Genomic DNA, 23,924 nt, shown 5'->3' on the forward strand with positions numbered 1-23,924 from the left:
TCTTGTCGCGTTGGTTCACTAAGAAATTCATGAGATTTCTCTCAGGTTCTGGCTTATAATCCTTCGGGGGGTTAGGGTGTTTGAATACGACATACGGATCAACGAACCCAACATCATTATCCTTTCTCTTTCTAAGTTCTGTCATCTCATATCTGCATACATGAAAATAGTGAATATATATATTGTGAATATATAATAAAGAAATTGTGACACTACAAGAAACCTTGTAATCTATGACAAATCAAATTCGTCACGGATTGCTGAAAAATCGTCATAAAGCAGCGTTTATGACGATTTTTTATAACGTCATGTATTGAGCGTCACAGATTAACGCTCATGACGTTTTTGCTTGTTCCCTTCGTTTTCGTCACAGATGAGCACAATCTATGACGTTCTTAATTTGTCACAAACTACCCTCAGGCCCGTTCAACCCAGCCCGAGCCCAATTGTTTGTGACGAAAATAAACTGTCACAGATGGTTGCCACGTGGCGGCCAACGTGGCTGTGACAAGTGACGTGGATGATGACGTGGCCGATGCCGTGGCATTCACGATGATGTGGCCGCTGACGTGGCATTCATGATGACGTGGACAATGACGGGACGCTAATGTGGCCAATGACTGGACGCTGACATGGCATTTGCAGCCCATTTTAGAACTGGGCCACTCAATTAGGCCATTTTCAGCCCACAGATATCACAATGACCATTTCAGCCCACAGATCTCACAACGTTCATTTCAGCCCACAAATTCAATCTAAGCCCATATATTACAATGATCATTTTAGCCCAAAATACATACCAAATTATATCAAATATCAACCAAAATAACAACATACATTCATGTTTTTTGCTACCAGAAACAGTTAGCATGAACAGACAACAGCAGGACAACTAGCTCACTATGATTGCCTCTAAAATACCAGGAAATAAACCATTATAATTTAAATCAGTGTCATCTCAAATTTGACTGAACCATCATCCAGCTTCTGTTTTACTTCCGAGGCTATTTCCTTGCCGGACTCCTGCTGCAGACCTTGAGAGCAACCATAAATTGAAGCTCGGGTCAACTGCAAGTTGAAGTTCACAAAGTAAGTTAACTGCATCCAAAATACAAGGTACTAGCAGATATCACTATGGCCCTCATAAGCAGATATCATCACATGCTAAGCAATGTCATGCCAGGTACTAGCAGAACTCAATGAAAATTTCAGCAAAACACTGCAATAATTGTAAAATGATCCGCAAATACTTTGTAGCTACCAGCTGACTATTCAAAGACTGAATTGGAGACTCTTCAAAGACTGAATTCAGAAACTAATTAAGAGTTCTATCTATAATATTTTTCTAGGCATCATGGAGGCAACAGAGCTTAGCAAACACTGAAGACATTCTGGAGTATTCTACACAGATGTTCAAGCCGCTTTCTACTGCACTGGCATAAAATAGTCAACTTCAGGTGAATGGAAATAACAAATAACACATCTTCATCCACTTCCAGACTCCATAACCCTTTTTAATCAAAATTGATGAGCTTGTGCATGGTGTTGGACTACTAGTGTGCTTGTGCATGGTGTAACAGAAAAAAAAGCAGGTAATAGTTAAAACACTGATTAAGCCAGCAAAAAGAGCCTCTTTAGATGTAGAATGTAGAGTTTAGTATAACCTAGTCCGTCTCCGTCCACACATATTTGCAGTCTACTTGAACAGATTACCAATGGTCATGCAAGTAAATGCCATGAGGCAGGATGCAACTAAAGTATGTCACATTGGCACAAAAGAAGAAAAACTAGCCCACATGTGTTTGTTAAACAGACCAACACGATGCGACAGCAAAAACATGAACAAAATAAGAATTTGCATGATTGCAAATATAGTACATGGAGATAAAATTACCTTTTGGCAGAAAATTGGCATCCTGGCCTTGCAGCTTCAAAAACGCTGCAAGAATCAGCTTCAGTGAGCATTACTCAAATGAACTGTATAAAGCATTAATTAGAAAAAAATGAACGGCATTGTCAACATATGACAGTGGTGAAACTACAAGTCACAAATCAACATATGGCACTTATGCCAAGTAAATAAATGTGCTTCCATGAACAGGACATGATATAAAAGCAAAATTAGTTTCCCTCGATTGTTGTCTGTTAAAAGAAAAATTAGTTCCCCAATGTACTCGTATCTTCTTTCATGTAAGTAATGATGAAACCCAAGAAACATGAGAACCAGCCTTCAAGTTGTAGAATAGTCTTAAGTAAACATTCTTTCAATAATTCATTCTAATCATATCTTCGTATTAACTATTAAGATATATCACCAATTTTCCAAAAGATGTATTTGCCAAACACATATGCATGTGGCCAGCTAACATGTTTCCTCGCCTAACACACTATCACCTGCTATACTCTGCCTATATCTGCCATCCATATCCAGGCACAGCTCAAAGTGATAACCATCCATTTGATTATACTAACATCAGAGCAACTGAGTGAAATATTACAGACAGTTAGTCTTAGATTATCTTAATTCCATAAATATCAAGAAAATGAGCTTCTGTATCTTAAATTAGTTCAGATGTCATGGTAGTTATCATTTTGCAGCATACCCTACACAATCCAGCCAGGTGAATTAAGCTACTACCCCAATTTTACCATGTGAATTTCATTGCAATATTAAGCCCGTGTTGAAATGTTCACCACTTTGGTTCTAGACATTAGTTACAGAACAAATAGCACATATCCAACAATTCTGATTGGCATTAAGAACTAACTAATCGGCATATAATCACTGCCCCTCTGTACTGTAGTACTGCACATCAGCAATTCATCGAACACCTAGTGGTCAAGTACTAGCTAGCACAGCATTCGCCAAAAGAGACAGCAATACCTGAGATCCAAGGGGATACACCAGGGCATCCCAGGCTGCGGGCGTACGCCACCATCTCCCTGGCAATTGCCACCACCTGCTCGAGGTCGACATCGCACGGCGTCGAGGTCGTCGGGGGATGAGGCCGGGAAGCCGGCGTCGATGATGTCGACGCCGAGGCAGGCGAGCTGGCGTGCGACGACGAGCTTCTCGGCGCTGGTCATGGTGGTGCCCGGGGACTGCTCCCCGTCGCGGAGCGTGGTGTCGAAGATGCGGACGCAGTTGGGGTCGTCGATGAAGCCAGGGACATACTCGGGCCGCCGCCGCGGCTGCTACTGCTGAGACGACGCCCAGATGGGGCGGGCCAGCGCGCGGAGGCGGCAGCGGCGGGCGCCGGGGCTCGCCCTGACGGCGGCGGCGGAGAGGCCATGCGCGAAGCGGGGGGCGGCGCGGGAGGAGAGGGATTGGGATGCGCGAAGCGGGGGGCGGCGCTCGTGGGGGTAGGTCTCGTCGGTGGCGGTGGGTGGTCCCACAGGAGCGAGTCGAGCAGCGCCTGCATGGAGACGAGCACCGTGAGTGAGTGGTGGAGGGGATCTGGTGGCCGTCGGCGGGAGATCTCGCCACCGGGGCTGGATGTGTCGGAGTGGAGGGAGGGAGATCTCGCCGCCCGGTCTCCATCGCCACGGGGGCAGGGTGCGGCGGGGGCCATGGGAGGCGGCGGCGGGGGTAGGGGGCGGCGCCGGGCCGGCGGCGGCGGGGGCCAGAGGGAGAGGAGGGGGCGCCGACGGGAATCGGAGAGGAGGCGCGGTGGCTTGGTGTGCGGGAGCTGGGAGGAGTAGAGCTAGGGTTCAATAGATTATATATTATGTGAGTGCAATTGGAGCCATGAGATCGGCGATGGACGGCCAGAAACGGTTTGGGCCGTATGGGCCAAAACAGGACGGTCCACTTAATAAATTTTCTTTTTCTTTTTTCATTTTATTGCACCATTGTGAAGTAACACACAAAAGATCGCAGTGGTAAGTAGCGTAGTTCTTATCTTGATGACCTGGGTTCCATTCCTGTGTGGAGCATTATTTTTTTTCAAATTAAAACATGAGAAATTTAATTATAAAATACCTAAATACCTAGCACAACACCGAAGTTTTATAAGAAAAAAGCCTTCAAATCCGTGACGATTTTCATTTTCAATCTATGACAGTTACCGATTTTCGTCACAGAAATCGGGCTTGCATTTGAGCTTGAATAGACCATTTGCAGATTTGTGACGAAAATTCACAATCGTCACAGAAACTAGGCCCAAATTAGAGCCCGAATGGATCATTTGCAAATCTATGACGTTTTCTGAAATCGTCACAGAAATTTCGTCATAGATTACAAGGTTTCTTGTAGTGTGAATATAGTAGAAAATAATCACACTTACAGACAATAGCAGCTAATGAGACTTTTGTCGAGAGAGTCCAGGTGGCATAGTTGGTGTAATTCTGGAAGCTCGACATAGATAATGTCATTGCCACGGAAGTAATGGTGGTTTCTAATTTTGACAGAAATATAGATTTGTCCCGCAGCAGACGTCGACATGTACCACCCGTTTAGCAGGTACATTTGCGTACCCAGTTCATCTAATTTCTCTGGGTTGTATAGACTCTGGCCTGCTACAAACTTCTTGTAAGGATCCACTTCCGGAGCAGATGGTCCTTCAGCGAGCACTTGGGCAAGGTTCAAACCAGTGTCGTGATAAAACTGAAGCAACGACTCATAGCCACCTACCTCCTCCATTAAGTTTAAGTTTGAACCATATTCGTTAGGAACGACAAGGGGGGGATTGATTGTTGCGATTGTTGTCCGAGTTATGCAACACCTTTCCCTACTGTCTTCTTTTTTTGCGCCGCCTCATATGACTTGGTGAGAGAGCGGTCATAGTCCGATATCGGTTGTTTCGCGGCGCTCTTAAGAGAATCCCGTTTTTTTTGTTCCACCTTCTTTCTTAGCTGATCCGGAGGTAGGTAGAAGTATGATTTCTCCGGGTTGTCCCTCGCTCGTTGTGCCTGTTTTACACCTTCAAAGAAATCATGCACATCTTTTTGTACTGCATCCTTTAATTCCTGATCACTTTTCTCATAAGATAGTTTTTGGGGAACAGGATGAGTACTTGCTTTCTGCTTCTTTGCCGACGGGCGGGGCAACGGCTTCGTTTGCGGGGCGGACCTCTTAGGGGCTAGCTTCCTTGGAGGCGGGGGAGGCATTGGAGACCGCCTTGGAGGCAGTGTAGACTTTGGAGGCGGTGGAGGAGTTGGAGATGGTGGGGATGCAGCAGTGCCTTCGAAGGCGTCATCATTGCCCTGAGCACTATGATGGTCGGGAGAAGCAACAACTAGTGGCGGTGGAGCAGACGCCCCAGGGATAATGATGTAGCGCTTGCGCCATAGTATATATGCCTTCTCTGCTTCTCCTAGAGTCTTCTCTCCATCACCTCCAGGAATGTCAAGAACTAGATCCTCATAACCTTTGCTCACTTGGTCCACTGCAACCCTAGCATATCCAGGTTGTATTGGTGCCCCATGGATTCTTGGTGTCTTGGTAGGGTCTGGAGGAGTAAAAACACCGACAGCGACCTTGATTGTGTCATTCCCCCTTGGAACATGTAGCTCAATTGATGTCATTAGAATAGTGACATCATCCACGGGGAAGCGCAGCGCTGCGTCATCTTGCTTTGGCAGCTCAGTGGAAGCGCAGCTGCTTTTCAACTGACCAGAGGGGCTAATATTAACATTCATTCCTGGCTCTGATGCCTGCCTCTGAGCACTCATTGCTATCTGCACTTGCTTTCTGATTTCTTCCTGCATTCTTGCTTCCATTGCTTTTTCTCGCTCCTTTGCTTCAAGCACCATTTCCTCCAACACTGCCACCCACGCTGCTTGCTCCTCCTTGCTTCTCTGGCGGCTTCGGTAGGTTTCCCTGTCATCAGGAAAACCATGAACCCATGGAGTGTTGCGTCCTAAGCCTCTGGTTCGGCCAGTGTGTTCAACAGTCCCCATGGCATACGTCAGCTCATCCTTCTCTTTATTGGGCTTGAACGCACCAATCTCTTTGGCTTCTATAGCAAAAGCCAATCGGCGTGCTGCTGTTTCGAGTTTTGGCCCATACACTGCCCGATCGGTCTGTGGGTCGAGTCTTCCCCCATGACCGAAAAACCAATTCTTCGAGCGTAGGGGCCACTTGGCTGATTCTAGTTCGATCCCCTTGGCAATAATGTCCGCTTCCATTTTTTGCCACTTCGGAATGCAAGTATCGTAGCCACCTGATCCCATGTCATGGTGGTATACCTTTTTTCGGGCATTCTCTTGGTTCCTTCTCACCCGTGCCTCACCCTCTTCTGATGTCTTGTAATGTACGAAAGCATTCCAATAGGCCCTCTGTTTCGAGATCGGGCCCTTAGCAGTAACCCAATTCGGCGTTTCGTTCTTCTTGATGTATGTGTTGTATAGGTATTTCTTCCAAGTCTGGAATTGTGTGGCCATCTTCTTCATAGCCCACGATCGAACTAGCTCCTTCAATTCATCATCGTTGATATCATCATAATCATCCGCTTGCAACGTGAAATGGGCAAGGATATCATTCCAGAGCAAATTCTTGTCAACATCAAGGACAAAACTAACATCAGGCTCGTTGATCTTTTTCTTCCATTCATGGATACTGATCGGAATTCTGTCCCTTACAAGGTACCCACAGTGTTCCACGAATTTCCTTTTATGTGGACCAAGTGGTTCGCCTGTCTCGATCTTGAATTCCGATATTATGTACTGGCCCTCCAGTGGTTTCTTCGGTCCTCGAACATTTTTGCTCTTCGCCGTTGTGGTCACCGATCCAGAGGGCTACATATAAAAAAATAATAAATAAATATCTTTTGTACACAGAAATATATACAATATTCACATATAATATATATTTAGTATATATACCTCGCCTGTATTTTCTTGCAAAACATTTTCTTGCTCATTTTCAAGAGCTAGGTATTGACTTCCGTCATCAACATCCTGCTCATCACCTCCAGCAATAATATTCATTATTTCTTCATCCATGTTGTCTCCCGGGGCAGTCATATCTAACAAATTTAACAAAATTTAAGTCACAGATATAAACAAGTCATATATGTACAATAAATCATATACAAAATAAATCTAAGTCACAGATATAAACAAGTCATATATATAAACAATTCATATATGTAAACAAGTCATATATGTACAATAAGTCATATACAAAATAAATCTAAGTCACATATATAAACAAGTCATATATACAAACAAGTCATATATATAAACAATTCATATATGTAAACAAGTCATATATGTACAATAAATCATATACAAAATAAATCTAAGTCACATATATAAACAAGTCATATATATAAACAATTCATATATGTACAATTCGCCCTAGCGAGAACGACGATTCGCCGTAGCGAGAACGACAATTCGCCCTAGCGAGAAGGGAAAATCGCCCTAGCGAGAACGACGATTCGCACTAGCGAGAAGGGAAAATCGCCCTAGCGAGAACGACGATTCGCCCTAGCGAGAAGGGCGAATCGTCGTTCTCGCTAGGGCGATTTTCCCTTCTCGCTAGGGCGAATTCGTCGTTCTCGCTAGGGCGAATTCGTCGTTCTCGCTAGGGCGAATCGTCGTTCTCGCTAGGGCGAATCGCGGCGTACGTTGCTACGCATATACAACACAACAGGGCGGCGTTGCTCCGCATATACAACAATAGGGCGGCGTTGCTCCGCATATACAACAACGGGGCGGCGTTGCTCCGCATATACAACAACGGGGCGGCGTTGCTCCGCAGTTACAACATACACTTCATACACACAAGTCATATACACACAATGCAAGTCATATACCGTGTGCTCGGCGGTGAGCTTCGGTGGGCGTCGGGGCGGTGATGGCCGGCGTCGAGGGTCGGCGTAGGGCCGTCGATCCGGGGCGGCGTGTCGGTGTGGCGTGCGGCCGAACCGGTGTACGTGGAATGCGGGGTGGTCGGGGCGCCGGTGGGCTGAGCCGTGGGGGTCGGGGGCCGGCGCGAGGTGGAGGATCGGAGGGGCGCCGGTGGGCCGAGCCGGTGGGGGTCAGGGGCCGGTGCGAGGTCGAGGAGGGGCGCCGGTGTCGTCGAGGTGGGCCGCGTCGGCGAGGTGGCGTGCGGGCGAGGTGCGGCGTCGGCGTCGACGTCGGCGGCGGTACACTAATGGCGGTGGGGGTCGAGGGCCGGCGAGGGGCGCCGGTGTCGTCGAGGTGGGCCGCGTCGGCGAGGTGGCGTGCGGGCGAGGTGCGGTGACGGCGGCGGTAGACTTAGGGCGGTGGGGGTCGGGGGCCGGCGCGAGGTCGAGGAGGAAGAAGAGGGGCCGGGCGGGCGCTTATATATATAGGTGGAGAACCTTTAGTCCCGGGCGCCACCACCAGCCAGGACTAAAGGTCCTTTAGTCCCGGGCGTTAACAGGGCCCGGGACTAAAGGTCCCTCAGGGGCCGGGGCGGGAGCAGAGGAAAATACCTTTAGTCCCGGGCGCCACCACCAGCCGGGACTAAAGGGTCTGTAGTCCCGGGCGCTGTTAACGCCCGGGACTAAAGGTCAACCTTTAGTCCCGGCTGGTGGTTACGCCCGGGACTAAAGGTTACCTTTAGTTCCGGATGGTAACAGGGCCCGGGACTAAAGGTGTTTTGGCGGGCAGCAAAACAGCAGTTTCACTGCCCGCCAATTCATTAGGATTTTATTTTGCTTTATTAAATACAATTGATAAAATGTTTGTTAAATGCACAGAAAATTAAATACAAGGCATAAAAATGTTTTAAAAAATATATAAATTCTATTTTGCTTTATTGTACATAGCAAAATTCTGTGACCTAAAGTTTTAATTTTTTTTAACGAGTTTTAAAACACAATATTGTGTTTAAATTACTATTTCGATAATGCAAAAATATAATGTTTAATTAAATTCAGAAAAACTCTTGTGTTTTGACTGGAAATTTGTTTTCACATCATTTGAACGTGACATTATCCCACCATCAAACATAAATTTGTTTTCACATCATTTCAACGTGACATAATCCCAACATCAAACATAAATTTGTTTTCACATCGTTTCAACGTGACATAACCCCACATTCAAACATAAATTCACAATTATTACATAATATCTCTAATACACACTATTGAACATCAATATATATATATCAAGCGGGCACAGTAGTGAACTTCTTCTTGACGTATGTCCCTTGGTTATGATCGCGCCGTAACCATGGAGTGTCCTCATCGTTTAGCTGGATGCTAGGGTCTTTGTTCACTGTGAAGGGTGAAATCCGGTCATCCTTTTCATAATCTTCTGACATGTCTGACTTGTCTTCGATTCCGACGATGTTTCTTTTTCCTGAAAGAACTATGTGGCGTTTTGGCTCATCATTGATTGGGTGGTTGTCGTTTTTCCCTCTCTTCGGTTTTGTAGACATATCCTTGACATAGAACACCTGAGTCACATCCTTCGCAAGGACAAATGGTTCGCCTTTGTACCCAATATTGTTGAGGTCCACTGTTGTCATTCCATACTGGTTGTCGACTGCTACGCCGCCTCCAGTCGTCTTTACCCACTGGCACTTGAACAAAGGTACCTTAAAATGAGATGCATAGTCCAGTTCCCATATCTCCTCTATGCGGCCATAATATGTTTGCTTGTTCCCACTAGGGTCGATGGCATCTATGCGGACACCACTGTTCTGGTTGGTGCTCCTTTTATCTTGTGCTACTGTGTAAAATGTATTCCCATTTATCTCGTACCCTTTGTATGTGAGGATATGCCACGATGGCTGCCTAGCCAACAAATACAACTCCTCATCAATACTCTCATCACCTTGACATTCTTTTCGCAACCAGTCGCTGAAAGTTTCCATGTGCTGACGCGTAATCCATGCTTCAGACTTCCCTGAGAACTCAGATCGGAGGAGGTTCTTGTGTGTCTCGATATACGGATCTACCAAGGAGGAGTTCTGTAGAACTGTGTAGTGTGCTTTATTGAAATAATCATAACCCTTACCAATATATGTTTTCTTCCCTAGTGTCCCCTTTCCACTTAGTCTCCCCTCGTGTCGCGATTCAGGAACACCAATCGGGTTAATATCGGGAATGAAGTCAACACAGAACTCAATGACCTCCTCTGTTCCGTAGCCCTTGACGATGCTTCCTTCTGGCCGAGCACGGTTATGAACATATTTTTTCAGGACTCCCATAAACCTCTCAAAGGGGAACATGTTGTGTAGGAATACAGGACCGAGAATAGTAATCTCCTTGACCAGATGAACTAGGAGGTGTGTCATGATATCAAAGAAGGAAGGAGGGAACACCAACTCAAAGCTGACAAGACATTGAACCACATCATTCTGTAGTTTCGCTAGATCCGTTGGATCGATTGCCTTCTGAGAAATTGCATTGAGGAATGCACATAGCTTCACGGTGGCTAGACATACATTTGGCGGTAGAATTCCTCTTAATGCAACTGGAAGCAATTGAGTCATGAGCACGTGGCAGTCATGTGACTTTAAGTGTCCAAATTTCTTCTCTGGCACATTTATTATACCCTTTATATTCGAGGAGAATCCAGACGGTACATTAATGCTATCTAGGCATTCAAACAAGCTGTCCTTCTCTTCTTTGCTAAGAGTGTAGCTGGCAGGACTTAAGTACTGGTGTCCATCATCTGTCTTCTCTGGATGCAGGTTGTCTCATTCTTTCAAACACCGCAGGTCCTGTCGTGCTTCAATTGTGTCCTTAGGCTTCCCATACACGCCCATGAAGCCTAGCAGGTTCACACAAAGATTCTTCATCAGGTGCATCACGTCGATCGCGCTGCGGACCTCTAGGACTTGCCAATAGGGTAGCTCCCAAAATATGGACTTCTTCTTCCACATGGGTGCGTGACCGTTGGCGTCCTTCGAAACAGGTTGGCTGCCAGGTCCCTTTCCAAATAGTACTTTCACATCATTGACCATATCGAGGACATCCTCACCAGTTCGGTTGCGAGGCTTGGTCTAGTGGTCTGCCTTACCTTTAAAATGCTTGCCTTTCTTTCTTACGGGGTGATTTGCAGGAAGAAATCGTCGATGCCCAAGGTACACGACCTTGCGACACTTTTTCAAGAATATACCTTTCATGTCACCGAAACAGTGCGTGCATGCATTATATCCCTTGTTTGATTGTCCTGAAAGATTACTTAGAGCTGGCCAATCATTGATTGTTACGAACAACAATGCTCGCAGGTCGAAGTGCTCCTGCTTGTGCTCATCCCACACGCGTACACCTGGCTTGTTCCACAAAAGTAGAAGTTCTTCAACTAGTGGCCTCAGGTACACATCGATGTCGTTGCCAGGTTGCTTTGGGCCTTGGATGAGCACTGGCATCATAATAAACTTACGCTTCATGCATAACCAGGGAGGAAGGTTGTAGATACATAGAGTAACAGGCCAAGTGCTATGACTACTGCTCTGCTCCCCGAAAGGATTCATACCATCCGTACTTAAAGCAAACCTTAAGTTTCTTGCGTCACTTGCAAACTCAGGGAATTCTCTATCGATTGCTCTCCACTGGGACCCATCAGCAGGGTGTCTCAACATATTGTCTACCTTACAGTCTTCTTTGTGCCATCGCAACAACTTTGCATGGTCTCTGTTTCTAAAAAGACATTTCAAGCGTGGTATTATAGGAGCATACCACATAACCTTGGCAGGGATTTTCTTCTTGGGACATTCGCCCTCAACATCACCAGGGTCATCTCGCCTGATCTTATACCGCGACGCGTGACATACCGGGCATTCATCCAAATTATCGTATTCATTGCCATGGTAGAGGATGCAGTCATTAGGGCATGCATGTATCTTCTGGATTTCTAATCCTAAAGGGCAGACTACCTGTTTTGCTTCGTACGTAGTGCTAGGCAATTCGTTATCCTTCGGAAGCATCTTCTTTTGGATTTTTAGCAACTCCGCGAATCCCTTGTCAGATACACCATTCTTTGCCTTCCATTGCAGCAATTCCAATGTGGTACCTAACTTTTTCTGCCCCGCATCACAAGTTGGGTATAGCAATTTCTTGTGATCCTCTAGCATGCGGTCGAACTTGATCTTCTCCTTTTTACTTTCGCATTCTCTTTGTGCGTCATGAATGGCCTGACCAAGATCGTCAGCGGGCTCCTCCTCTGCCCCCGCCTCTTCTTCAGCGGATTTCTCCTTTGCCCCCACCTCTTCTTCAGCTTCCCCCATTGCAGTATCATTGAAGGCACCATATTCAGCAAAAATGTCATCATCGCCCCATTGTTCTTCTTCACCTTCTTCCATTACAACTCCAGTTTCTCCGTGCTTCGTCCAACAAATATAGTTTGCCATGAAACCCGACTTGAACAAGTGTGAATGAAGAGTCTTTGAGTTAGCATATTCCATCGTATTCTTACATACGGCACATGGGCAGCACATGAAACCATCGCGTTTGTTTGCCTCGGCCGCACGTAACAAAGAATGCACGCCGTCCATGAACTCTTGTGAGCAACGATCAGCATTGTACATCCAATGCCGACTCATCTGCATTACATGCATGACATAAATACCGTATTAAAACCTAGAACATAATTAGTTAACTATACAACATGCATACCACCACAAAAGCTATAAATTTAAGAAAGCATCGCTACAATGTAGACAATCCCAACTACCACTATAAACACTAAAGCTAAAATGCACTTCAGCAGAACAAGGATTTCGCGACCAATCTCAACTAAAACAGACAGATCCCCCGATTGTGCAACATCTTTGGGCTTCTTCGGCTGGATCACTGCCTCATTAGCCGCCGTATCTGCCTGTTGTGCAAGATATTTTTGCACGAGTTCAACATACTCTTCCTCCCAGTAGAAGCCTGAACATCGTCCACTGCCATCCCACTGAAATTAAAACAAAAAATTAGAACTTTAATCACAACCATCATGAAAATAGGTATAAACTAACCATAGTTTTTAAATACGATAAAATAACTCACATTGCGATCCGAACACTTGTAGAAGATACGATCCTTGTTGGGACCCTCCTTCTTCACTCGGTACTCCATCACAATCTTCGTCTCATCACGACACTTGCTGCATGGAATGAGAGGGAGGCCCGGCCTAAGTCGCTTTGGAAACCCATGAGAGGCCGAGGACCCGGAAGTAGTTGCCATCTACTCTCTATACTCATTTTTTAATACACTATAAATTTCTCCTTTTATAAACAAATCAAATTATCTAGATCTCTATACTCATTTTTTAATACATTATAGCTCAAAAACATGTTTTAATAATTAACCATCCGTACTAGTTGACCTTGCTTACGTGATCATCTCGGCGAGCATTTCTCCACCGGATGGCACCGTACTTGGTCAAGGAAGAGCTCCGATTCTACGAGGAAGGGAACACGGTCTTCCACGACCGTTGTCGCTCTCCCTCATAGACTCAAAGCTCCTCCTTGATATCCGTTACCGCTCGGTAGAGAACATGATCGCCGAGATGAACACGGTCCGCAAGTTCAACTAGTACGGATTTTATATAATTTTCTAACTATTTTCTAAGTTTATATTTATATATACTACGTTTAGGTACGGTGATTGACAGACTACTGCGACGATATCGGGACATGTGAATAAATAACCATCCGTACTAGTTGACCTTTCTTACGTGATCATCTCGGCGAGCATTTCTCCACCGGACGGCACCGTACTTGATCAAGGAAGAGCTCCGATTCTACGAGGAAGGGAACATGGTCTTCCACGACCGTTGCCGCTCTCCCTCGTAGAATCAAAGCTCCTCCTTGATGTCCGTTACCGCTCGGCAGAGAAAATGCTTGCCGAGTTGATCACGGTCCGCAAATTCAACTAGTACGGATTTTCTATAATTTTCTAACTATTTTCTAAGTTTATATTTATATATACCTTAACCTTCTTTCATATAAATATGCAAGCTTGAAGAGATTTTGAGCTCAAATTGCTTACAAATGAAAAAAACCACAATAAAGAACCATATATATATATAGTGAACAAAATGACATAAGACAACGGTGAAAAATGAGAGTATGAGATTGATAACCTTTACAACTAAAGAATCAACGGAGAAATCAAAGAAATCGACGGAGGAATCGAAGAATGGATGGAGGAACAATGGAGGGAGGGAGGAAGCAAGAACACTAGTGCAGTGAGCTTCAAAATGCGCTGAGCTCGGGCTCGGGGAGGAAGAAGGAGACGGCCAATATATAAAGGGAGGACATTTAGTCCCGGTTGGTGGATCCAACCGGGACTAAAGGTAACTTTCCAACCCCGGGAGCAGCCACGGCCCGGGAGTAGAACTTTACTCCCGGTTGGAGCCACCAACCGGGAGTAAAAGTATACCTTTAGTCCCGGTTGGTGGCTCTAACCGGGACTAAAGGTCCCTGCCACCTCTGTCTGGCACAGTAGCCGTTGGGCAGGGACCTTTAGTCCCGGTTGGAGCCACCAACCGGGACTAAAGGTATTTCTAGTCCCGGGGGCAAAAAATTCTGGGACTAGAGCCCATTTTGGTTGAGGATCAAAGGTCTGTTCTCTACTAGTGTAATAAGAGTACACCAACACACCCAACACAAGGGCGAATGGTGGCACTACCACAAATACACCAAAAAGAAAGAAAAAACTACAACACCAAGGCATAGGGACTCTTCGACGATGCCTCCAGAGAGGTGAATGACGCCGCAACATAATCATCATCTCCCCAAGTAGCAAGAGGTGACACCGCAGGAGCTTGGCAAGGGTCGGAATGGGCCGATCTAGGAGCAATAGCAGCAAGAGGTTCTTTAGTGACACCTTCAAGAAGGAGATCCTCGTCACTGGCCCAGACTGATATGAGCCGAGATTTTGCCCAGAACCTTTGTCAGTGCTCCCTTTGACCAACCCACGATAGAGGGGGCATGCACCGACAAGCGTCCACTCCTTGACGGAGGTGGGATGCCGTCGCCACCACACCATGCGGAGCCATTCTCGGACTCGCCTGTGATGGTGGGAGGCGCGCACCGGCAAGCGTCCACACCTGGAGAGGGGTGTCGGCCGCCGCCACACCGTGCGGAGCCGTTCCAAACTCGCCCTTGATGGTGGGAGGTGTGCATCGGTAATCGTCTATGCCTAGACGGAGGGGGTACCGGCCACCGCCAAACCACGTAGAGCCATTCTCGGACTCACCCGTGATGGTGGGAGGCGCACACCGGCAAGTGTTTACGCCTGGACAGAGCGGGTGCCGGTAGTCACCACACCGGGCAGTGCTGTTCTCGGACTCGCCCGTGACAGTGGGAGGCACGCATCGACAAGCGTCCGCACCTGGAGAGGGATGTCGGCCACCGCCACACTGTAGAGCCATTTTTGGACTCGCCCGAGATGGTGCGAGGCCTGTACCGGCAAGTTTTCGTGCCTAGACGGAGGGGATACCGGCCACCGTCGTGCCATGTGGAGCTATTGATGGAGGCGGCAGATCCAAACCCAGGGAGCCTAAATCTACGAAGCCTGTCGCTCGGACTCGCCTGAGATGGTGGGAGGCGCGCAACGGCAAGCGTCCGTGGCATGGAGCTGCAGATGGTAGATCTAGGCCCGAGGGGCAGATCCACCCTTCCGGCCACCCCAGGACACTAGAGATGATGGGAAATAGAGGGGAGTGGGCGCCAGGAACCCCACACGTGTAGTGGATCCGAGCACGAGGGAGGAGGAGGAGGGGTCTTCCTGCAACCATGTCGGGGGAGCTCAGCGACGGTGGGTCGACGCACGAGGATAGCTAAGCCACCAGGCACCAACGGTTGCTGGTGACGGCAGGGAAGAGGAGGAAGGGGCAGGGGATGTGCAGGCCAGGGCATAGATGGCAGATTTAGGCTAGGGGAGCTAGCTCTACCCACCGGCCGCACAAAGGCGCCAGAGCCGATGGTGAGGCAAGCGGCCGCAAGCCGAGGGCGGCACAGACCCGTCACACGGTAGTTTCGCCATGAGCCACCGAACTCATGGGCAGCAGCGGCGCAAGGGACACCCCCGCATACCACCATGGGGTCGAAAGGGCTAGATCCCGGTGCCGGCACAGCAAATCTGCCCGCACTAGAACTGGATCTGGAATGGCGCAGGTCGGCCGCAGATAGTAGCATGGGAGAGATGCGATGCCCTCCCCAATGGGAGCCCAAACCGTGGAGGCCACACCACTGATGAGCAGCTGCCAAGACGAGAGTAGGGAGGAAGATAGCTGCCGACGATGCGAGTTCTCCACAGAAGATGTTGCCGCTTGGGAGAGGAATAGCCCACAACCGCCTTCCTTGTGGCTATGCGGGATTGCAACAGCACCACGGACTGGGAGAAAGTCGTGGATAAACTGAACTCCGAGAGGCTGGGCAAAACCTCCGCGGTTAACGCCGTGCGGGTGCTCTCGCGCTTCAGCGAAGGCAACCTACTTTCCGCAAATGGTGAGGCTGAGGCCAGGCTGGCACTAGTGCGCCTAATGGTCATGATCTGCGATTCCGCGAGGATGAATCCTGTTCTCGACGCCATTGCTGGTGGCTGGAACAACGGGACCGGATTCACCAAGCAACTCATGGATTACATACGGTACTGGGATCGCATCTCAACCGCTCTGCAGGACTGGAGGGACAGCAGCTACCGTACATGGGAAAAAGATGACAAGCTAGAGGGGATCCGAATCAAGAGCCCAGAAGATGCACTAGACGTCGTTCACCTTTGTTCAGCTGAACGGATGGATCGTTCTTTGTCGCGAAAGGACCTGCCAAGCATGTCGTCTGGTGACAAATTAAAATAAGGGCCAAATCAGGTTATCCCTTTCCCTTTTCTTGTGACAAATCATGTTGTGCGTGTATTGTTTGTTGATCATCATCGTGTGTGACCTGGAACGGTAGTCACTGTGCCAAATAAGGGCCGTGCGCCCGTGCATGTTTGCCTTATCAGATACTCTTTTTTCTTTGTTCCAAATATTTCAAATCTTGTTCTATTGGTCGAAAAAAAAATCTTTGTCGTTCTGGTCCAGTGTGTGTGCCTGCGACCATTTGATAAGCTAGTGTTTGATTTGATCATGTAAAACCAGACTGTAACGAGTATCGGGAATTTCATAATGCAAATGTAAACGGTATTTGGTCAGCATGTAACGGTTTGGAACTAAAATAACACTGCTTGTTTTGTTTGTCCTAGCTGTTATTGCAGTCTGGGTCTATATATGTCCTGCTTTTGGTCGTTACTCCCGGTTGAAACTGCCGATGCACTTTCTTTTCCTACCTGTTCCTTTGTTTTGTTTACCTCAAACCTTCAGAAATGCTAAACACCACTCGGGTTCACGACAACACCCAAGGCAATGGTCCACCTCTGGTAGAGCTATTGTCCTTTAGTTCCGACCTTGGCGTAATCGGCACGACCATCACTGTCTTCGACAGGAAACGAGGTCAAATCATCTACAGGAAAGAGGAGCAAGGAGTGGAAAAAGGTATATATATATATCTATCATATCTACTGCTGCGAACACAAGGTTGATACGTGCCATTTTGGTTCGATTTTATGATAAGTAATTGTCAACGAGCTGATGCCTCGGATTGAGTTTGGTGACTAATCATGGAGTGAGTGGGGTGTGGAACATGTCTCTTGCTTGTGGTGCGCAGGTGTAGAGCTCGGAGGCGGCGGTCGATGGTGAGGTGAAGGTCAAGTAGGGACGAGCCGTGCCGATGGACTGTGAGCGGTGAAGAACGGACGTGAGGCTTCGACCGAGGGACCAGGAGGCCGGGTGACCAACCGCGGTGGCCGACACTTGGGGACATCGACAAACGCAAGTGTACATAGGAGTTGACCGTGTTGACCAAGTCAAGACGGCGGCCGGGCGAGTCGAGCGGAGGCACTGGAAGACTTGGCGGCTGGGCGATTGAGGACGCGGTGACACGTGTCGAGGTGCGGGGGACGCGTATAGAGTACGCTACTCGCGGACGATTTGGTGGTTTGGACCTCAAAACCACCGGCGGACGGTTTCCGGGTTTGGTCCTCAAAACCCTGGCGAAGGTTCCGAGGAGGAACGGGGGTAGCATGTGGCGGAATCACAGAGGTTGCGTCAAGGCGAAGCAAATCTGTGAAGGAAGCGTGGCCGTCCGATCGATAGAAAAAGAGTTAGAACATTACGCCATCAGGTCAAGTGGTTCGTCTCAAAATATCTAGGAGCAAAATTGAAACTATGTAATAGCTCTGATAAATAAGATGAGGATGCCCCAATCATCCTCACCTCTCCTCATTTTCGTTTGTCCATTTGAGTTTGTGGCCACGATCTGAATTTCCCGGGGCTTGAGTTGATTTCAGGCGATGATCGCCTGGAGTAGCTTCTCAAGTCGCTGGTGTTTACCTGCGCAAATTTTGGGAACGAATCATGGTGATTTGATTGGGTTTTTCGTCAATTTTTGCTGCACCCCCTTATCTGCTCGAGCCCGTCGTTCTCTCTCTTCGTGGCGCTTGAGTAGCGGTCGGGTACAGGGGTGTCGACACGTGCAGACCCGTGTCCGTTCCTTCTCCCTCTCTCTGTGGCCGCTCCTTTGCTTGCTGCTCGCCGGTTTTCAGAGCCGATCAGGGTTGCTCGGTTGCAATCTGCTTGCACAGGTGGTCCCCAGTCTCTCTCCCGTCGGTCTTTGCTGTTTGCAGCTTCGAGCGGTGCAGCCCCTGCTGAAGCACTCCTGCAGCTCGCCCTTCCGTTTCTTTGTGTTGAGCATTGCTAGCAGCTCATCGGTGCAGGCCGATGCTGGTCGGTTCCCCAGGTTGAGGTGTCGGCGTTTCAGGAACTAGGCACGGGAGGTTTCTCTGTGTTTTTGGTTCGATTCAGCAATCCTACAGCAGGAGTAGCAGTTCACGTGTTTTAAATCGTCAGGCTTTTGGAGATGTCACACTCAAGCAATAGTGTTTGGAATATTTAATTCCTTCTAAGCAAATTGTTGCTTGATTTCTTTGTCCTATTGCTTGAATTTCTGCTCTCGGCAGTTTTCTTCTTGCAGTGAGCTGCTCTCTCTCTCTCTCTCTCTGTTCTCTGCTGTTCGTGCGGTGTGCAGCCCCACGGCGTCTCTCTTTCACTGCTGGAATTTCCAGCCCTTGTGCCTGAGAATTCCCGGCCCTACCGTGCTGTGTCTTCCGCGGCTTGCCTGTTTGAGCTTCGTTTTGCATTCTGGTTCTTCTGTGGTGTCCCGCAGTGTTCCTAGAAAACATCCACACATTTGTTTGGGTCGTGGACATCGTTTTTGTTGCTCTGAGTGTTTAGCGATGATTTTGGGACAGTGGTCAAATATTTCGAAAAAAATTTGAGGCTACCATTCACCCCCTCTGGTCATCGTTTTCAATCCTTCAACTACTGCTACTAATAATGCCTCGTAATAACCATCCATATATCTTTTGATATCCAAGCAATATTTTAATCAAGTAGTGCATGCATGTAGGGAGGAATGATCGATTTGGTGCTGACTGGACCATACACAAGGATCTCGGCGGCGTATGGGTGCTTCGCCATCAGAATTGACATGCCCCCACCGGCCACCGCTCCCATCAAATGGGAATGGGATTGCTATGACCCCAAGTACGCTGCCCAAGTCGACTGAGAACCCGTGAGCCACATTATCTGCACTCCACATGACAACCGCGAGGTAGCAGAGGTGACGTACGCGGTGATGTCCAATGCCCGGCAGGCCACTGTGCAGGTCAAGCTGCGGCCCAAAGATGGGGCCAGCCGTGGTGGCATCATCAGTGTTGAAATCACTGCGGTCATCGAGGACTTCAAAGTCGGAGACAAAATCGAAGACAAACACAAGAGCGTCCTCTTCAGGCGTGCAAGGGAAAAGGGTCAGACATTCCCCACTACCAAAGACAACTCATGGTACCTTCTTCCGCTGGCGAGGAATGTGGTTGTAGTGCCATGCGGTAGTGCTCTTGACATTGAGGTGAAGCTCCAGATTGAAACTGACGACAGCAAGCAAGTTCCATTGAATGTTCCTCTCAGCTTCGATAATGGAATTTGTTCGAGTAAAACTGGCAACGGCAAGGAAGTCGAAGTCCAAGTGGAAGTCACCTGGTACCCGGAGGTAAACTTTATATATATTGAGGAGATTTGCAAGCATGCACTAGCGGCGTTGAGCCGAACATTGAGGACACTTATATTAATTATCACTAATTTTCTTCTTTAAACGAATAATCATCTCATCTATTGATTGACAATTAATATACTGCAGATCACACGGCTGGAGGAAACCCAAGAGATTGACCAGCCAGAATTAAAGCTCCCAGCAGAGGTAAAGATTATTGAACAGATTGGCCGGCACTAGCTAGTTGGTAGTTGATGGCATTTGCTTGCGCCTAACATTCAAGACATCTGTTATCACTTTGCTTCCTATTAGTTAATTTTGAAAAATATTCTCCAACTGCAGGACGAAATGATGTTTGGGAAGATGGTTGAAGTAGTCCACACCATCGGAGATGAAGCGTCATTCACTAAATTCATAATGCATCTACGTAGCATTCTAGCTGAACACTCAGACCCTGAGGTTATCTTTGAACTCCACCCAATGCTCGCGAAGCAGCATGCTGAACAACCGAAGAGGTGGCTCCACGTCAAGCTGCATGTGGTGGAGGGCGAGGAAGCGTTGTCGACAACCCTACTCATGAGGGATGACGACTTGTACGTCCATGGCTTCATGAACCAGCAAGGAGGAGTCTGCTGTTATGAGCTTCTCGACGACAACGATGGCAGCGTCGGTATGCTCCCAAAAGATTACAATCCCAAACGCCTAGCCTGGGGCATCAACTACAGGAACATACTAGGTGTCGATCGCAAAGAAGCAGTAGTGGATAAACTGGCATCCGCGAAGCTGGACAAGACCTTCATGTTAAGATTTCTTCTGATCACATAGTCATAGATCTAGCCGGGTACATCTTGTAAATGGATAACATGTCCTAGTACATGAACTAGACAGAGATTAGAGGGAGGAGTAGTGCTAGATTACCAACCATCGTAGGCCTTCGATCCAGAGGCGTCGGCCATGGTCGTTGTGTCGGTGTCTGCGCGAGGGCAGCGACGGTCGGTGAGGACGGTGACGGTGATGGGCGGTGGCGACCAGCGGTGAAGACCGGTGGCGGCGCAGTGCAGTGGTGGCGGTGCTTCCCATCACTGGCTGCGCCCCTCACTAGATCGGGTTAGGGTTTATCGGTGGGGAGCTCGGCTCAGGCCAACCTCGTACTCAGAGCCGCTGGCCCCCACCTCTATATATAGCGCAGTGTGACAGGGGGCCTCCAGCCATAATGGGCTGGGCGTCCCCGATCAGGGCACGGATCAAAGGCCCAACTGGGCCGTTGGGCCTAGTTTGAGATTAGAGATCAATCTAACAATCTCCCCCTTGATCTCCTACCATCTTTCAATTTCATATCATTTACTTTTGTTCACTCCATTACAGATTAGCGCATAGAGCATGTTTCATCGTCACGGTCAATTGCCGATAGATTTAACAACTACAACACACCGCTCTGTTCTGAAATAGATACTTAACTTTGGACCTTCTTTTGTCCAGGAATTATAGGCTTTCCCTTAAATCCATGCCGGCTACATGTTCTCTGAACACGTTGGGTGGTAAGCCTTTTGTAAGCGAATCCGCGAGCATCTATCAGCTCCCGCATAATCAGAATCTGAATATCCCACTATATAGAGTGAATCTGATCTTCTATACGTCATCATGAGGCTTTTCGTTCCTTGCAAATAACGCAAGACTTTCTTTACTAATTTCCAGTGTTCTGTTCCAGGATTGCTCTGGAATCTGCCAAGTAACCCGGTAACAAATGCCAAGACAGGGCGCGTACATACTTGAGCATATTGGAAGCTTCCGACATCTGAAGCATATGGAACCATTTTCATTTGATCGATCTCATACTGATTCCTGGGGCATTGAAAATCCCCATATCTGTCGCCCTTGACTATAGGAGCAGGTGAGGGACTACATTTGTGTATATTTAATTTCTTTAAGATATTTTCTATGTATGCATTTTGTGACAGTCCTAATACCCCTTTACTTCTATCTCGGTGAATCTCGATCCCAAGAACGAACGAAGTTTCACCAAGATCTTTCATATCAAATTTTGAGGACAAAAACTTCTTTGTCTCCAGTAGTAGACTGACATCACTACTAGCAAGTAAGATATCATCCACATACAGGACAAGAAAGATAAACTTCCCATTCTTAAACTTTGCATAGACACAATTGTCCTCTACATTCTCTTTAAACCCAAAATTCCTTATTGTCTGATCAAACTTCAAGTACCACTGTCTTGAAGTTTGTTTTAATCCATAAATGGATTTCTTTAGGTGGCATCACATTCATTCTTTTCCTTCCATAACAAAACCTTTCGGTTGTGCCATGTAAACATTTTTCTCCAAGTCCCCGTTGAGAAATGCCGTCTTTACATCCATCTGATGTAATTCTAAATCGTAATGTGCCACTAATGCCATTATGATTCTGAAGGAATCCTTACATGAGACTGGAGAAAAGGTCTCATTGTAATCAATAATTTCTCTTTGCGTAAAGCCTTTTGCCACAAGTCGCGCTTTATATCTCTCTATATTCCCTTGAGAGTCAAGTTTTATTTTGTAGACCCATTTACAACATACTATTTTGGCTCCTTTAGGAATTATTTCCAAGTCCCAAACTTTATTGGCATTCATAGATTTCATTTCATCTTCCATGGCCTCAAGCCACTTTGATGAATGATCACTTCTCATGGCTTCTTCAAATGAGGTGGAATCATCCTCCATTTAAAATTTCTCAGTGTTGTATACTTCATAGTCAGCAGGAATAGCTGATTGTCTAACTCTTTGAGACCTTCTAGGGGCCTCCACATTTGACACATCTTCTGTGTTGAGGCTATTGTTGCTCCCCCTCATGTGTGGCAATAGGTTCTACAGGATCCTGAAGAACAGGTTCATCATCGTCATTCATTGTTGCCACAGGCAGAATAACAACAGGTGCTGGCACCACAGTATCTTGCACTGTTAGTTCAGCGACAAGAGGTAGTGAGAAAAATGGCTCATGAATCATTGGAGTGGGCGCATACACTTGCTTCTCTTCAAGGTCAATTTCTTGAGCTACCATGCTCCCCCTCATCATTTCATCCTCTAGGAAGACAGCGTGTCTTGTTTCCACAAACTTTGTATGTCTGTCTGGAGAGTAGAAACGAAAACCTTTTGACTTTTTCTGGGTAGCCAATGAAATGGCAACTTACTGTTTTAGGATCTAGCTTCCCAATATTTGGGTTAAATCCTTTAGCCTCAGCAGGACTTCCCCACACACGTAAGTGGTTTAGTGAGGGTACTCTTCCTGTCCACAACTCATACGGTGTTTTGGGCACCGACTTACTTGGTACTCTATTGAGAATATGAATGACGTTTTTTAACGCCTCCATCCACAGGCTCAACGGCAAGGTGGAGTAACTTATCATACTACGCACCATATCCATCAGGGTACGATTGCGTCTTTCAGCTACTCCATTCTGCTGAGGTTCGCCCGGTGTAGAATACTGGGCTACTATGCTATTCTCCTGTAAGAACCTTGCAAAAGGTCCAGGAACTTAGCCATATGGGGTATGCCGACCGTAGTACTCCCCCCACGGTCGGATCTGACTATCTTAATCTTTAAATTGTGTTGGTTTTCAACTTCTACCTTAAATATCTTAAATTTATCCAATGCTTTTGTTCTTTCTTTGATTGGATAAATGTAGCCATAACGGGAGTAATCATCTGTGAATGTTATGAACGAATCATAACCATCCACACCCTTTACAGGAAACGGACCACAGATGTCTGTGTGAATAATATGTAAAATTCCTGCGCTTCGTTTGGCATCTTTCTTAATTTTCTTTACATACTTTCCTTTTATGCATTCTCTGTATTGTTCTAAATCTGAGAACTCTAATGGAGGAAGAATATCATTCTTAACTAGTCTTTCTATTCTCCCC

The 23,924-nt window shown here is 47.1% G+C and overlaps 2 protein-coding genes across 4 annotated transcripts; one reads left to right on the forward strand and one right to left on the reverse strand.

The window, feature by feature from the left end:
- Positions 1 to 749: 749 nt before the first annotated feature.
- On the reverse strand, positions 750 to 3,685 carry LOC136486345 (2-isopropylmalate synthase 2, chloroplastic-like). 3 transcript variants are annotated; one of them, XR_010766774.1, is made up of 3 exons: positions 2,885 to 3,685; positions 1,895 to 1,977; positions 750 to 1,068 (listed from the first exon to the last, which is right to left on the reverse strand). XR_010766774.1 is itself a non-coding variant. In XM_066483211.1 (3 exons), exons 1-3 carry the CDS (start codon positions 3,085 to 3,087, stop codon positions 943 to 945), a joined length of 363 nt encoding a protein of 120 aa, XP_066339308.1. In that variant the 5' UTR covers positions 3,088 to 3,685; the 3' UTR covers positions 750 to 942. The 3 variants fall into 3 exon arrangements, 2 of the variants coding, with proteins under 2 accessions (XP_066339308.1, XP_066339309.1); XM_066483211.1 differs by having other exon boundaries at positions 1,895 to 1,928; XM_066483212.1 differs by having other exon boundaries at positions 1,895 to 1,939.
- Positions 3,686 to 16,236: 12,551 nt separating this feature from the next.
- LOC136488141 (60 kDa jasmonate-induced protein-like) lies at positions 16,237 to 16,725 on the forward strand. Its single transcript, XM_066485164.1, has one exon. It carries the CDS (start codon positions 16,237 to 16,239, stop codon positions 16,723 to 16,725), a length of 489 nt encoding a protein of 162 aa, XP_066341261.1.
- The last annotated feature ends 7,199 nt before the right edge of the window (positions 16,726 to 23,924 follow it).

Source organism: Miscanthus floridulus, chromosome 10 (genome assembly GCF_019320115.1).
Source record: "Miscanthus floridulus cultivar M001 chromosome 10, ASM1932011v1, whole genome shotgun sequence".
In the NCBI taxonomy this organism is placed as follows: domain Eukaryota; kingdom Viridiplantae; phylum Streptophyta; class Magnoliopsida; order Poales; family Poaceae; genus Miscanthus; species Miscanthus floridulus.